At 42.1% G+C, this 14,584-nt stretch overlaps 1 protein-coding gene across 1 annotated transcript in view; it reads left to right on the top strand.

Annotated features, from left to right (window-relative positions):
* The window catches only part of snd1 (staphylococcal nuclease and tudor domain containing 1), a 152,593-nt gene that overhangs the window by 7,484 nt on the left and 130,525 nt on the right, over nt 1-14,584 (top strand). Inside the window, exons 5-10 of the mRNA XM_072377184.1 lie at nt 806-966; nt 2,366-2,457; nt 3,159-3,317; nt 3,410-3,516; nt 4,030-4,120; nt 9,165-9,269. Of these exons, the coding sequence (XP_072233285.1) occupies nt 806-966; nt 2,366-2,457; nt 3,159-3,317; nt 3,410-3,516; nt 4,030-4,120; nt 9,165-9,269 (715 nt within the window). The remainder of the gene's footprint in view (nt 1-805; nt 967-2,365; nt 2,458-3,158; nt 3,318-3,409; nt 3,517-4,029; nt 4,121-9,164; nt 9,270-14,584) is intronic.

Genomic DNA, 14,584 nt, shown 5'->3' with positions numbered 1-14,584 from the left:
CATTTTTAAGTAGTTCTAGTCTGTTCATCAGCTGGTTGCCAGCGACCCAGCTGTTTAGTTCTAATGTTGTACATGTTAGGCTAATATTTGCCCAATGAAACGAGGCTCTGGATGAGCCATGTTTTAATCCAACCTGTTTAACAGGAGTTCCACACGTTAAACTTTACAATCAAAACCTTTTCTGCTTGTTGGGTACAATGTGGGTCCTCTTATGACTGCTGTGAAATCAGTTGAAGCTTGTAAAAAAACGATGCTGGTGCCGTTTTTCAAGCTTGAACATTTTCTTTTATTTGCTGGCTTTTCTGAGCTATTTGGTAATGGTACTTAACTGAAATGGTTACAACTTTAGTGCAGCTGTTATTTCAGTTTTAAGATCAGGTTCTCTCTGCTGTAGGTGTCAGCAGTCGCCAAATGTCACGCTGCTGAACTGCTTTGTTAGATTAAGTTTGCTACAGTTGCTGATCAGATTTTTGCAGTAGATTGGATTTTAAATGTCTGACTGTTAACAGTGACCCATATGAGGAGCCCCCTGTGGTGTTCAGCCTTCACATCCAGAAGTTTCTAAGCTTTCCTCCTTATAGAGGAAAGTTTTACCATACTCTCACCCTTAATTTATTTTAATCACATCATGAAAAAGTTAACTAATGAAAGTCAGTAGAAGCAGTCGAACAGAAGAGGCTTGCGTAGCTAACAGTAATCCACTGTTGTTTCTAAATCACTCAAACAGTTGTTCGGAGCTTGAGATTTGTGCTTGTTCAACTTATTGTGTCTTAAACATCTTCCTTTTTTTTTTTTCTTGGTCCAGTCCAGAGCATTCCAGACTTTGCGACTTGGAGGACCAGTCAAAGGCTGCCAGGAAGGGCATGTGGAGCGAGGGTGGCGGCACACACACCATCCGCGACATGAAGTACACCATAGAGAATCCCCGCAACTTTGTTGACTCCTTGCACCAGAAACCCATCAATGGTAAGGACTTGAGGAGGGGTTTGTATGTTGACACAGTCATACTGAGAAAGTGTGGCCTAGAAAACAAAAGACAAATGACCCACAAAAGCAGTCATAAGCTTCTGTTTTATTAGAAAAGCCACATTTGAAGGCAACGTTAGACGCACATTCTATTGACCCAAGATGCTTCTTTTTGTTACTCGTCACTGGTGCATTCGCTCCATCTCACCTCTGACTTCCTGGAGGTGTAATGTGCCGCTCGATTTACTTCATGATGATTGCCAGGAACAGTGGCTCAGCTCATTTCACAACTCTTTAATTGAATTGGGGGGAAAAAGGACGTGGTGGCTTTTTTTTTCCTTTTTTTTTTTTCACTTGATCTTTTCTCACCAATCGTGAGATGTATTTAGGGTTATGTTTAAATGTAGATACAATAACCCAGCTGGGGGCCTTAAAGCCCTGTGCACACGATCACAGATATTTCGATGATGAGTTTTCTCCATGTTTGTGCCCATCATCCACATGCAAAAAGATTTGGGTGCTGAAACTGAACTTTTTGGAGAGAGAAGGGTGATGATGTAGTGACAGTGAGCGTCTTTTAATGGCCTTTAAAAGTGTTTTACCAGTTCTTTCTTACTCCCTTTTTAATCTTCACATCCACAGAAACGCATAGATATGAAAGTTATCTGCAAAAACGCTTCAGACTTTACAGATCCCATCTCAAAAGGTCCTATGATTTAGACTTTTAAATAGTTTCCTCCTAAACTTCCAAACTAAATGACCTCAAAGGCCATTGCAATGCATACAGCGTAGTCTATGCTTTGAAATGATATCAAATATTGGCTAAAAGTCTTTTGTGTGTTCGCCTTCATAGATTCAAAAGCAAAAATGGATGTTATTTTCTTCTTCCCGTAGAAGAATGGCCGCATTTAGCTCTTGGTGATGTTTCCCAGTGGAGATCAAAGAGCCATCTGTGAAACCTTTTCATCAGCTCTCTCTTCTCAGCATGATATTTACCAAATGCATAACTTTCATCTGAACCTAAACGCATTAAGGGTGGCACCTCAGTAAAAAAATTGGTATAGCTGGCGTTCTTGGCATGCTGACAGCAGAGGTGTGCAGAAGTGATCTTTAGAGGTTTCTTTGGACACGATGCTACTTCTGGTGTGAAACTATTGATGGCCATGGACTCAGGCTGAAAGCAGGCTTTGTATGTTGTGAAGGGCACCATTAAGCCTACATTAGTGTTTGGGAAAGCTTTTAAGTGGAGTACAGTCGTGGTTTTTAACGGAACCATTTCTGTCCCACTAACAGTTAATCATAGATATTTGTGTTTTGAATTCTGTAGCAATCATCCATTGTGTTTCCCTGAATGGAAATGGGATTGTGCCCTTTGATGTTCTCTGCTTTCCTTCCTCAGCCATCATCGAGCACGTCCGTGACGGCAGTGTTGTTCGTGCCTTGCTGCTCCCTGACAACTACCTGGTCACTGTTATGCTGTCTGGTGTTAAGGTAACCGCCACTCGCTCACTGCACAATAACATGTCATGCATGTAACTGTATCCATGTTTCTATTTTTAGTGTTAGGCTACAGTAACAAGTATTGAATAGAATTATTGCATACATAGCTCCATGCTTGTAGATATGTCTGCTTCTGACAGCCCCCCTCCATATCTTTGTTTTTTTTACTTCATTAATTGCTTTTTTAACTGGCTCCACTAAAAAAACAACATTACTGTCTGCTCTTAAATAGACAATAAAGGATGCTGGCTCTTTTTCAAACATTTTTAGCTGTTTATTCCAGCAGCATCATATCTACACCACTACATTTCCTCCATCAATCTCTTTCACCCAGTCCAGCTTTGCCAGTGGACCACTCAAGATAACTAATCTTTTTCATCTCCCACTTGAAGATGTTACATCCATTTGAAGGTGTTCTTTGTCTCATTGTACAAAGGCTTGTGTCCGTCTGATGTTTCGCTGCACTCAAAAAGATTACAGATTACTTACAAAGTACAGTGACTTTAGTTAAGAATACATCAGACAAAAGGGAAAAAATATCCTCTGAGGGTATGTATAAACATGCAAACAAATTGTTGTGAACAAGCCTTTGAATTAAATTGGTTGAGGCTTTTTTTTTAAGCCATTCATGTAAGGTACATACTGTTTGAGGCTCATATGCTAATGTCTGTTTGCCTTTTCTTTCTCTTTAGTGCCCTTCATTCAGGAGGGAAGCGGATGGTACAGAAACACCAGAGCCTTTTGCTGCAGAGGCCAAATTCTTCACCGAATCCCGTCTTCTGCAGCGAGATGTTCAGATCATTCTGGAGAGCTGCCCCAACCAGATCATACTGGGCACCATCCTTCATCCGGTAAAACGCAGGAATCGGGACCACGTGGTGGCGGTTTCATTAAAGAAATGCCTTTTTGTGTCTTTGACTGTACCTGTGTCCCTTTGTCTTAGAACGGTAATATTACAGAACTCCTGTTGAAGGAAGGCTTCGCCCGCTGCGTAGATTGGTCCATGGCTGTTTACACCCAAGGAGCTGAGAAACTAAGAGCTGCTGAGCGGTATGCAGTTGAATATGCACAACTTGTTTTATCAGAGTCCTGTAATGGTCAAACTGACTGAACATTGCACACATCTCATGAATGGAGAAGACTTGAATCATATTTATTAGCCAGTCTGTATATGTAGAACAGAAATACACGGGTAAAGGAACTGAATTCATTGTTGGCTTAGCTGTATAAGATAGCTGGCTCAGTGTAAAACATTCTCCTCAAAGCCAACAACTCTAGAAAGTAATGATTTTCACCTTAGAACCAGACTTGTTGGTCTACAGTTGCCCCTATTAATATCTTAACCAGAGAGTGATGTCTTAAAACATTAAAGCCGTGTTCTGTGGGGTAAGATGATGTATTTTTTATGACTGAAATCTGGTCACTTGAAAGTAAAGCAAAGTTGAACAATCTTGGTGAATAAGCCAGCTGTGTGGGGATTTTCTTACTTTAATAAGCTCTTGTAAAGTTTAGCAGTTTTGTTTTTATGGTCTTGACAGAAGGATTTTTGTTTTTCTTGGCCAGATCTGCTAAAGAGCGCAAGATCCGAATCTGGAAAGACTATGTTGCACCCACAGCCAACTTGGACCTGAAGGACAGACAATTTGTTGCCAAGGTGAGGACTTAAAATGGCTTTTTTTTTTTTTTTTTTTAAAGCTTTTTCTCATCTCAGTTCAATTTCTTCCAGTATAATTTGATCTTTTTTCCCCCCTTTAATCCACATTCATCTTTTTTTTTTAATCAACTTGTTTCTACAGAAAGTTCTCACTAATACATACACAGATGAGGCAGATGTTGGGTATGAACTATTCAGCATGACTTTCAAATGTTCTAAAACACGAGGAGGAATTTACGCTCTTGCAAAAGATAAACCATTTGGTTCCCTTCCTTTCCCCATTTGATGTCTGCTGTGGCATTTCCAATTTCCTTTCAGCGTGGCAGTAAAACCAAGGGTGCTTTGAGGCTTCTAAGAAATGTCTTCTTGACACATCTTATTTTCACTTCTGCATCCCCCACTGAATGAAAAGGAAAAAGAAATGCTCCCCCTCTTCAGTGATGATACAAAGAATGCTTAATGGCAACCTTGAAGCAATCCCCTGGCACATTTAGGCTAAAAGACTGGCATATGTCATAGCCGTGGCACAGAGTGACCCCTAAAAGCCAAGATATAGATATGGGCTTTGGAGATTATTGCTTAGGATGCGAGGAGTAAAGAGGTGTGCTTCATATCAACTACAGACTATTAGTCATATTGTGTCACATATTAGTTAAAACCATGCAGATTGAGCTGAAACTCAATAGTCACCTCACTCAAATATTTTAAGTAAAAGTTTATATATATTATTTATTTTAGTGTTTCTGTTTGCTCTCTCCAGGTCCTAAACTTTTAAGACCCTGAGAAATTCACAGCTGGCCTGAGGGCGACATAAAAGGTGTTACTTTGCCATTCTGCTTACAGAATGAATTCGATAAACTGCAAACACACAAAAAAAAGAAGACTCAGAAAGAAACTGTGCATGTTTTTTTTTTTTTTTCCTGAGTCAGAGGGAAGAGGCTAAAGAAAGGATAAAACATTTATACTATCAGCATAAGGTGTTCTCAGATCTTTCAGTCCCCCCCCCTCGTTTTAAAAAGGGGTTGAATGTGGGCAGTGTGGGAGTGAAGGAACATATCTCAGGAGTGTGTATGAAAGGAGCCAAAAAGACTTGGAGGAAAAAAAAAACCCCACAGGGTTGATTAGGAAACTGAGTTTTTATGGATATAGATTGGAAAAAATGAGTTTTTCTTCACTTCCTGCACCGTTTCAACTTCTTTAGCCCTTGTAATTTTAATTTTAGCTCCTGTTGCTCCTGCTTAGTGGTGCTGTCACTTAGAATTGCCACATCTATCACTACTGCCTTCGCCTGTAGTCTGTCAACTACCACAGTGTCTGGTTGGTTAGTCACCACCGGTTAATCGGACTGGATCTGGAAGTCTCATAGGATCTTAGCTCTGTCACTTTTTCTTCAATGCCAGATGTTTTATTTTTCCTTTACAGATGTTCCTGTACACCAGGTGTGGGCTCTTTGCACAGGCAGCACCTGGGTTCCCGTCTGGTGTGGTAGACCCGGACTTGTATTGCTTTTGTGTTCAGCACCTGCTCTGGTGCTGCAATGATTGTTGCCTCATTGCTCTCTTTAAGATCAAGTCTTTTCGATATGACTTCTTGATGTCAGTCACTTCTTCAACCTGTCGTGCCTTGCAGAGGTTTATCCTTCCACAAGGTGTTCCTCCTCCTCTGGGTTTCAGCTGCCTGGGGGCCATCTTTACTGATTTATTTCTGGATCCTTGTTGTTTTGTTTTGGGGAGTGGCTCTGATGCTCACTAGCTCCCAGCCTCGTTCCTTTTATGTAGTGTGCATTCCCAGAATGCTGAACTTTCGAAGCCACAGACATCAAGACAATAAAGCTCATCACGATGCATAGAGCGTTGAACCCATCTTCTCCTGTGGCCAGGTTAATATACTGGCAGGGTATCTTATAACTGTCAGGGCATACATTCTGACTGCTCAGGCTTGTGTATTTTTATATATATATATACATTTTTTCTGTATATTTTGACTCCTGCAAATATGCACTGCTGATAAGGAGTAATGACTGATTACTGCAGCTTTTACTTTTTTGGGGGATTAGAAAGGCATCCACAGCTCATGGGACGTTGTGCTTTGGGCAAGTGATGACTTTGCTGTATTATCACCTCAAAACAGGCCATGCGTTCCTGATTGCTTGCATAGTTGTTCCGCGAGGGATGAAAGTTCTGTATATAATATATTTAGTTTGAAATGGGCTGGCACTTGTCATGGAAAACAAGTGATTGATCTTTCTATAAGCTAAGTACAGCTAATACAGGGGCAAGGTTACTCAGGCTTGTGATTGCCCCTTCTGTGGCATTTGTCGACACCTATTACAGCAATGCACCACCTCTCAAAGCTACACATCTCTCTTATCCGTCTCCTCATCATATACTCCTCCACTCACATGCTGTGCTCCTCTTTTCACTTCTTATTACCTGAATGATGGATAAATGGAGAAGCACAGAGGTCCAATTCCCACAAGTCAATCCAGCTGAGGTATCTCAACTTCTGTCTTCTCCCCTCTATTGGGCCTGAAGAATCAGATGTAGGCCATGTCCCAAAAGCCCCCCCCCCCACCTCCTTCTGCCCAGGTAACCATTGGAATTTCTCAGCACAAGCTTCAAGCAAAAGCTATTAGAATTTTCTTTCTTTAAAGTATATACGAAGGAAAAATGACATGAAAAGCCTCTTTCTTTAAGAAAAAGTCAAGCAGACTGGGTTCAAGGTCAGGCAGCTTCTTGAGAAATTTAAAAAGTCACTTTTGGGGAGGGCAATGAGAAAGGGGGGGGCGGTTTGTTTGCACTCCAGTTAAAATCTGTGAACTGGAACAACAACAGCCCTTTGGGTAAAACCAGAATTATATACTCCCAAATCAATACAAACTTGTCAGTCCCTGTTTATTCATCGGCGTCCAGGCACTACTCTTGACTGTCTATCATGCCATCAAAAACACTCCAAGTTAATGTGAAACCATGTTCTTTGGCTGGCAGATCCTGTCCACAGGTAACAGTGGAACTCTGAGCATGTAGGTGTTTCTTTCAGTGGAGCTGATCTGACATGAGGAACGACTTAGCTCCAACTGAGCCTGTGTTTGGCCCTTTGGTTTAAACCAGCATAATGAATTCAAGTTGGCTGACAGTTGCCAACATCCTCCTTGCACTGTGACTGATCTTGCTTACTGCAGATGTCATGTGGTCCACGGGCAGAGGGTGGCAGTATATCCCCATCTCTTCGGTAATGGATTAGAGCAGTGAGTCATTCTGCCAGCCTATTTGTCTTTTGTGCCTTCTCGCTCGACCCTCATGGCAGCTACTTCCCAAAGACTTTTTGCTCCATTTTTTTTTATCTATTCCCCATCTTTTTCTGTGTCTTTGATCCTGTGATATTTGCCGTGAGATTCACTCTGTCTCTCTGTCTCGCGCCATCTTTCTCTTCCTCTATCTTAGTGCGTGTTATCCTCCTTTGCCTCTTTTCCTCTCGCCTCATCCGACTGATAATTAGCCAGCAAAAGCTGTGCCATTTTTATTCTGCTCCTGCCACATTCTTTTTCTTGCACTTTATTTACTTGGGCAGGCCCCAAAATGACCTTGTTACAGTGTGAAGTCGTGTAGGCTGGTGTGCACGCGTGTCTCTGTTTGATTGCATGCTCCCCCTCGCACTCACTCATTACACCTCTCCCCTTCCCTGTCTCTCTCCTCCCTGCTCCCTATGTCTCTGTATCTCTCCCACTCAGCTCAGTGATTAGTGTATGATGTATTTTGGCTGCTGTTGTGGGCAGCCTATTTAGCATGTGGGTTGGTCTAATTTCTGTTCTCTGGTGGCAAATGCAAAGGCAGTCTGATTTGCTCTCATAGAATAATGAATCCCCCAATGAGCCTAACACACCTGGATCCATGTCGGCATTATGCTCTCAGAGAGTTTAAACTTTTCCTCAAATTTAGGTTGTTTTTAATTGTTCTACTCAACCCACAGCCCCAGAACACACCTACATGTTCCAAACGGCAGTTTATGCATGGCTCCGACTTGCTTCTCTCACTTTGTGGGCTTAAACGCAAGCACAGCTTGCATATGAAGGACAGTTTAAGTGATGAAGAGTGCGGCCATTTAATGCACGTGTGGGCGGCAACATGTGTAGGCTGATTGATTTCTCAGTCTCTTGCAACTGGCCTACTTAAAAGCTCAAGGTTTGGATGCGTTTTCCATCTCAATCACAGTATACCCTCAATGTGTCTTGTAACATGAAAGAGCCCGGGCAGATAGAAAGGCCGGGTTGAGATGGGAACATTTTTTCACTCCTGTTTAATATTACCATTTCTTTGAGAGTTAGAATTTGTGGAATAGGTCACTACTTCTGAAATACCCATACAGAATTCTTAAGTCCGAACCAATGCGGTAGTCCTGTTCTAAGCAATCTCCCTTGTTATCTACAATTTATATTTCTTGTGTATAGTTACACTTGTAAAGGTCTCCAAAATGACATGCTGCCAGCTGCTTTTAGGCAGAGAGCTGTGTAGCTGCCAGTCTATCTTCAACAGCATGTTTTTCTTTTGCTTTTACTCTGTCTCCCTCTTCCACCCGCCCTCTTTCTTGCTGCCAATCCTCCAGATAGGCAAACGTCCTCGCCCTGTCCTCCAAACCTTGCTGGCCTACTGGGATGCCTTAACTCACTAACTTACTCAGTCACTCAAGGATCTCTCTCTTACCTTTCTTTCCTTCTCCTCATGACAGCACCCAGTCTGCAGGGTCACCCTCTTTCTGCCTTTGAATAGATCTCTTCCTCTCCATTTATCCTTAATCTGCTCCTTCACTTCCTATTTTTCTTTCAGTCTATTTGCTGGCTCACTCACGAAACAAATTGCTGCACCAGTCTTTTTGTTTCAACACTTCTCTAGTCAGCAAGACTGTGGCATTCTTTGGTTTTTATCATTTATTTTGACTGATTGAGATTCTTTTATTTTAGCTTCACGCAATCACATTCTCCAGGCCTTTCCTTTCTTTCTTTTTCTGTTACAAACTCCTTCTGATCTCTGTGTATCTGTCCCTGCAGGTGATGCAGGTGGTCAACGCTGATGCCATGGTGGTCAAACTCAACTCTGGAGAATACAAAACCATCCACCTGTCCAGCATCCGCCCCCCCAGGAATGAGGGAGAGGTACAAACAAACTGCTTGCATAAATGTAGATTACTTTGGATGGAGTGAGTGGCTATACGTGGGTGAATAAGTTGCAAAATGTTGTCACTTAATTACAGCCTTCTCAGTAATGGCAGGTGTCAGGCTTGTCTCTTGACAGAGGTGAAGTATTTAAAAGATTAACTACTTATGTCTTGAGCATTTCTGTTAATTCCTCCAGTGTTCTCTGTTTTCTCGCACACCAGTGTTCTCCGTGCGGGATTAATTCTGGCCACTTGGTGGCGCCCTTGCAGCTGGGGCACCTGCAAACGCAGAGAAACACTTGCACACACCCAGTAGTTGCAGCACTGCAGAGTGAGGCAGATCGATTTTCTTCTTGCCTTTCCTCACCACTCTCCTCATCTTTCCTTAGAATCACTTCAAGCCTGTGAAAACACACGTATACATGCTTATACACGTTTACCTTATGACACCAAGGAGTTGTGTATTTATTGACACAGCGGACTGTCTGGAGGAAAAAAAAAGGAGAAAAACTGCGGGTCTGCACCAATACCTGGATACAGATGTCCTCTGTGCTGGATGTCTCTTCATCAATCATCCCTTTTCCTTTTTTCTTCAACTCTCATCAGGGAATCTATTAGGTGTAATTAAGCCCCCTACATCACTGTACAGTATGATCTGGCATTTCTTATTCTTCCTAAAGGTCTTGTTTGAGCACCGAGCTTTCATCTAAACCCAAGCGACCAGTTTTATGAGCTATCATTTGTGTCTTCTCCCGCTTTGATATTCGCACACATCATTTAGAAACAATTGACACTTTGTTTACTATTTTTTCCCATCATTAAGCGAGTTGCCTTGCATTTTCCTGTTTAAAAGTTATGAGACAAAGTGGGTGTGGCGCTTCTGTCAAGATGGCAGTAGTAAAAGCCGGCTTTCATAACATCTGCGTTCGCTCTCTTTTTGTCTCTTTTTAATTGTTATTGTTTTTATTGACTCCCTCTTTCTGCATTCCTTTCATTCCGTAGTTTATTTGCTCCCGTCTTCTTCTTTTTATTGTTGCCAGTTTGTTTTTCATTCTGCCTCCTTCCCCGCCCTCGTCCGTCTCTTTCTCTCTTGGCATTGTTGGTGCCTCTCATCATCGAGGCGCTGCTTTGTAATGCTCCCTGCCTTTCATCTGATCTCGCTTCTCTCTCCTTCGCTGTCACTCCGCCACTCTTTCCCTTGAGGTGTGCACACTGTGGTCAGACTGTTGACCTGTGCCGATGCCCTTTGTCTGCGTTAATTCTCCTTTTCCCACAAACTTGTTACAACCACAGGGAGCTAAGACACCTCTCCATTGTCTCCTCACTTACTCCTTACAGTACACAGATTGTGCTCTCATCTCTCTTCAGGCTGTTCTGATTTTTGTAATTCTTTCTTTTTCTTTTTTTTCAGTTTTTCTCACTTTCCTCTTATCCTTTTTTCTTTTCTCAGCGCTGCTTTCCCTTCTGTCAGTCACTCTCTTTGCCTGCGCCAGATGCTTCAGCAGTATGTGTTTTGTGCTTGATTACACTGTAGTATGTTACAGGGAGCCCGTGAGAGGGAGCCCAGATGTGAATACTTGCGTGTGTTGTGTACTGCTACTATTGCACCTCATGCATATTTGACTGTGGTTCTAAGTTAGCTTATTATTCAAATAACCATATTTTCAAAAATACAGCCTGTGTACTGGCTCAATAAATGGAGAAGTGGTGTGTAGCTGGGATGAAACTCTGCAGTGTTGAATAAATCTGGAACTTGGCAGATGTTCATAATGCATGATTGACATAGCTGCCCTTTTGATTTAAAGATAAACCTTATAGATTTATATTGCTTGCCATTAAGAGCTTAAAGTTAACTTCAAATTGCATATGACTGCATTGTCAGTTTGAGCTTACAATAAGCAAGAGAGTCCATTTCGTGCCTGCAGAAGTATATTATCCCTTTAGAGCTGGTGCTGCTCATAATATGTTGCTGCATTTAGTGTTTTTAATAAGAGCTGTTCACGGTGCTGCTGCGGGTGTTGTTTGTTAGCTAGTTATTTTTGTCTGTGAGCTAAAGAGCTGCCTGCCTGTCTGCAATGCTGTTGGCTCAGCTTTGAGAGTTGTCGCTATGGTAGCAATGCAGTTATTACAGCTTTTCAAATGAATCCTTTAACTCTGAGGTGAGCCAGAGAGGCTTATAAATTTCTGTTCGGCGAACTAAATATTTTTTAGTATTCATTCGGGCGCTGGAGAATTTTCTGTCCACTCTCAGTTCCCGGCTAAACTTGTCTGACAACTAAATTAGACAACTGAGCTGTTACTCGATCTGAGCAGGAGAGCTTAATTTCATGGCCCGTCCACACACCTTTACAGATGTAGATGTAATGGCCCCCCCTTCGGTTGTTGGAAGCCATTGTGGACAGTGCAATTTTCCTTTTTATTACTGTTGCTTGACCGATTTTGATAGCCAATAAAATAATTTTGAAGCACCTCCAAATCCTTTGTGAAAGTATTTGTAAAGAACCACTTAACAGCTATGGCCTCAAAGATGAGATTTTAGCAGGTTGGACTGTGCATTAAAAGCTCCATTTTTTTTCTTTTTGTTGTTTGAGGCCATGAGCATAAGGAGTGACTCTTATCTTAAGGTCAAAACAAGGGGAGGTCACAGCAGGTATCTCTCAGCTGGAGGCGCTACACACTCTGACATCATGTTGGCTAACATTGTCACGAGTGAACTGGCCTCTTGCTTTTAATGCAGCATACAGACAGACAGACAGACAGACATTGCCGTGGCTTCAAACACAGTTTCCACACACATGCACACGCATGCATGCTTGGTTAAGCTGCAGCCTATGTTAGGCAACATCTTGGAAATTGGCGTCAGGCTGTGTACAGAAATGGATTATACAGACGTGCTGTTGAGTTTGTGTGCGTAGACGACCCAAACGTGTCCGTTTGAGCACTGTAGTTAATCTGTGAAAGTTACTCAAATTTAGCTTTGAGAATTTTCTCCATATTTACTGTAAGCGAGTGTGTGTTGCGTTATCCGGATGTCTGTAGGGATGTTTTTTGTGCCAGTTTCCATTATTATCTGTGTCAGTTTGGATGTGTGTGTGTGTGTGCTCTGTTTGACCATGTATTCTGCAAGCAAGTCCATTTATGTCTGTGTGTGGGTGTGTCTGGGTGTGTGTGTGTGTGTGTGTGTGTGCACCGTTCAGTAGTACAGAGGCCAGATGCGATACAACAGTGCACTGATGAACTGTGACAGGTCCTGCCATGCCCCTCTCCTCTTTCAGTCTCCTCTGGTTCGTTTTAGACTCCCAACACCCCCCGCCTCTCTCCGCTCATGACTACACTAATTGTGCTCAGACTGACAGACTCGTGGACCAATGGTGTGTGCCTGCAGGAAACCATGGATGCAAATGTCCCCACTCGCTCTTATCTCACTCCATTTCGCTCTACTCTTTCCCAGCCTTGCTGTTATGGTACATCTTAAGATGTGAGATATTTTGAGCTTGGGAGTTGGAGTCAGCTTTTTCCTTCTGACTCCCTCCCTCCCCTCTTTCTCAATTTTCTCACATGTGCAACAGGACAAGCCCACTGCAAACACGGGCAGGGAGAGACGTCTCTGTCTCTGAGTGACTCACTGCTACACCCACTCCCTCTGCTTTAACTATGCGTACAGTGCATCTCATGTGTTTGCGTGTATATTGTAATGTATCGGTGTGGTTTAAGTAGGGTTAAGGACGGTGCTGACAGAGCACATAGGGCAGTCAACTTGCTGTTCTTATATAAGGCAATTCAATGGCTATGGCTCATCACCATCCAACAACATACACCTCTGCCTACTCATCTCACCTCCTTGCATTTCACCTCTACCAGCGTTGTCTTGATAGATGATTTAATCTCTGAATTCACTGCCTGTCCTGTCACTAACAACCATAAACTATTCTTTCAATCTCCTCTTCTCTGTCCCCCTGCTCTGTTCTGTTTTACATTGCTTGGATTATTATATTCTTGATAATTATTCTTTAATAGATGACTCTTTTAACAAAAAAAAAAGACGGATATTAAACATTTGAGAAGGTGATATGTACAGTTATTCCTTCCTTAACACTCTGCATATCATGTTAGATTAGTAGTATTGCTCTTTTTCCTCAATACGGTGTTTGAATAAAGTCAGTAAAGCCCCTAGTTTGCATTATGGGCTGTTATGTCATTCGACTGCAAGCCAAAATGTCTCTGCATCAGAGCTGTGGAGCGCAGCTTAGAATGGAACACGGCTCCTCTCTTTGGGCACAAGTTGTTCAGGTGCATCTCTGGTTGTCCTTCATTATTATCTCTCTGTTCTTGAATCTGCCGGAACGACTAAGCCTCTTTTATTGTTGTTAGAAAACACTGCTTACTTACTTCCTGGCATACGGCTTGATTTTATTTATTTATTGTTTTAAGAACTTTGAAAAGATTAACTGCCCAAGTGAGACTAAACTTTTTGCCATATGTCCTGTATGGACAAACGGAACAAATGCAGCATTTGCGAGATTGTGGATTTACATGAATTACATTTAGAATTGAACATACTGTACACACAGTACTCTTTTTGATGCAAATAAACTTAGTTTACCTTTAAGCCTTTTATTCTTGACGCAGATAAAGCCATCTGTCACTTAATGTTTGTTTGCTCTCAAGACTTCCTTCTGCTACTCTTATCCTTCTTTTGGTCTCCTCTCTCCCTTTTGTTTTCTTCTGCTCCATCCTCCAAATCTTGTATTTAGCAAGATATGTGCACAATCCTGGCAAGACGTTTTTTTTTCGACCTCAAGGTTGGGAGCAGGGTGCCAACAGAAGGGTGACCCATCTCGTGCTTTGCTGGCCCGCATCGGCTGGACGAAGCAGCACTTCTCAACACGACTGGATAATTATTTTTGGCCCCAGATCCCTGTGTAGTTATCAGTGTGTACGAGTACATGAGAGGACTATATAGAAATGAATCATTAGTGAGACGATGCAGGTTTTAAAAGGGAGAAATTTACAGATTAACTGCACAGATTTACAGACAAATCCCTGCTATGGTTGTTTTTTTTTCAGTAGATATAGACTCAGTGTCTTCTCATCAAAAGTTTTAATCTTTTTCAGTAGACTGAATAATGTTACAAGCTGAACTTTCAGATTTTCTGTGGCCCAGCCAAAGAGCAAACATCAGCTGTGATGTTTCACCTGGTTCTCTGACAAACTTCCAGGAGAAACTTTCTCCGGTACCAAAACCACACTGATCTCTCCAGTTAAAGCTGGTGCTAAGCTGTAAATCCTGATCATACGATTAGGTTTGGCAAG

This window comes from Leuresthes tenuis, unplaced genomic scaffold, assembly GCF_036924035.1.
Source record: "Leuresthes tenuis unplaced genomic scaffold, fLeuTen1.0.hap1 SCAF_23, whole genome shotgun sequence".
Taxonomy (NCBI): domain Eukaryota; kingdom Metazoa; phylum Chordata; class Actinopteri; order Atheriniformes; family Atherinopsidae; genus Leuresthes; species Leuresthes tenuis.
This window is presented reverse-complemented; position numbering and strand designations above follow the sequence as displayed.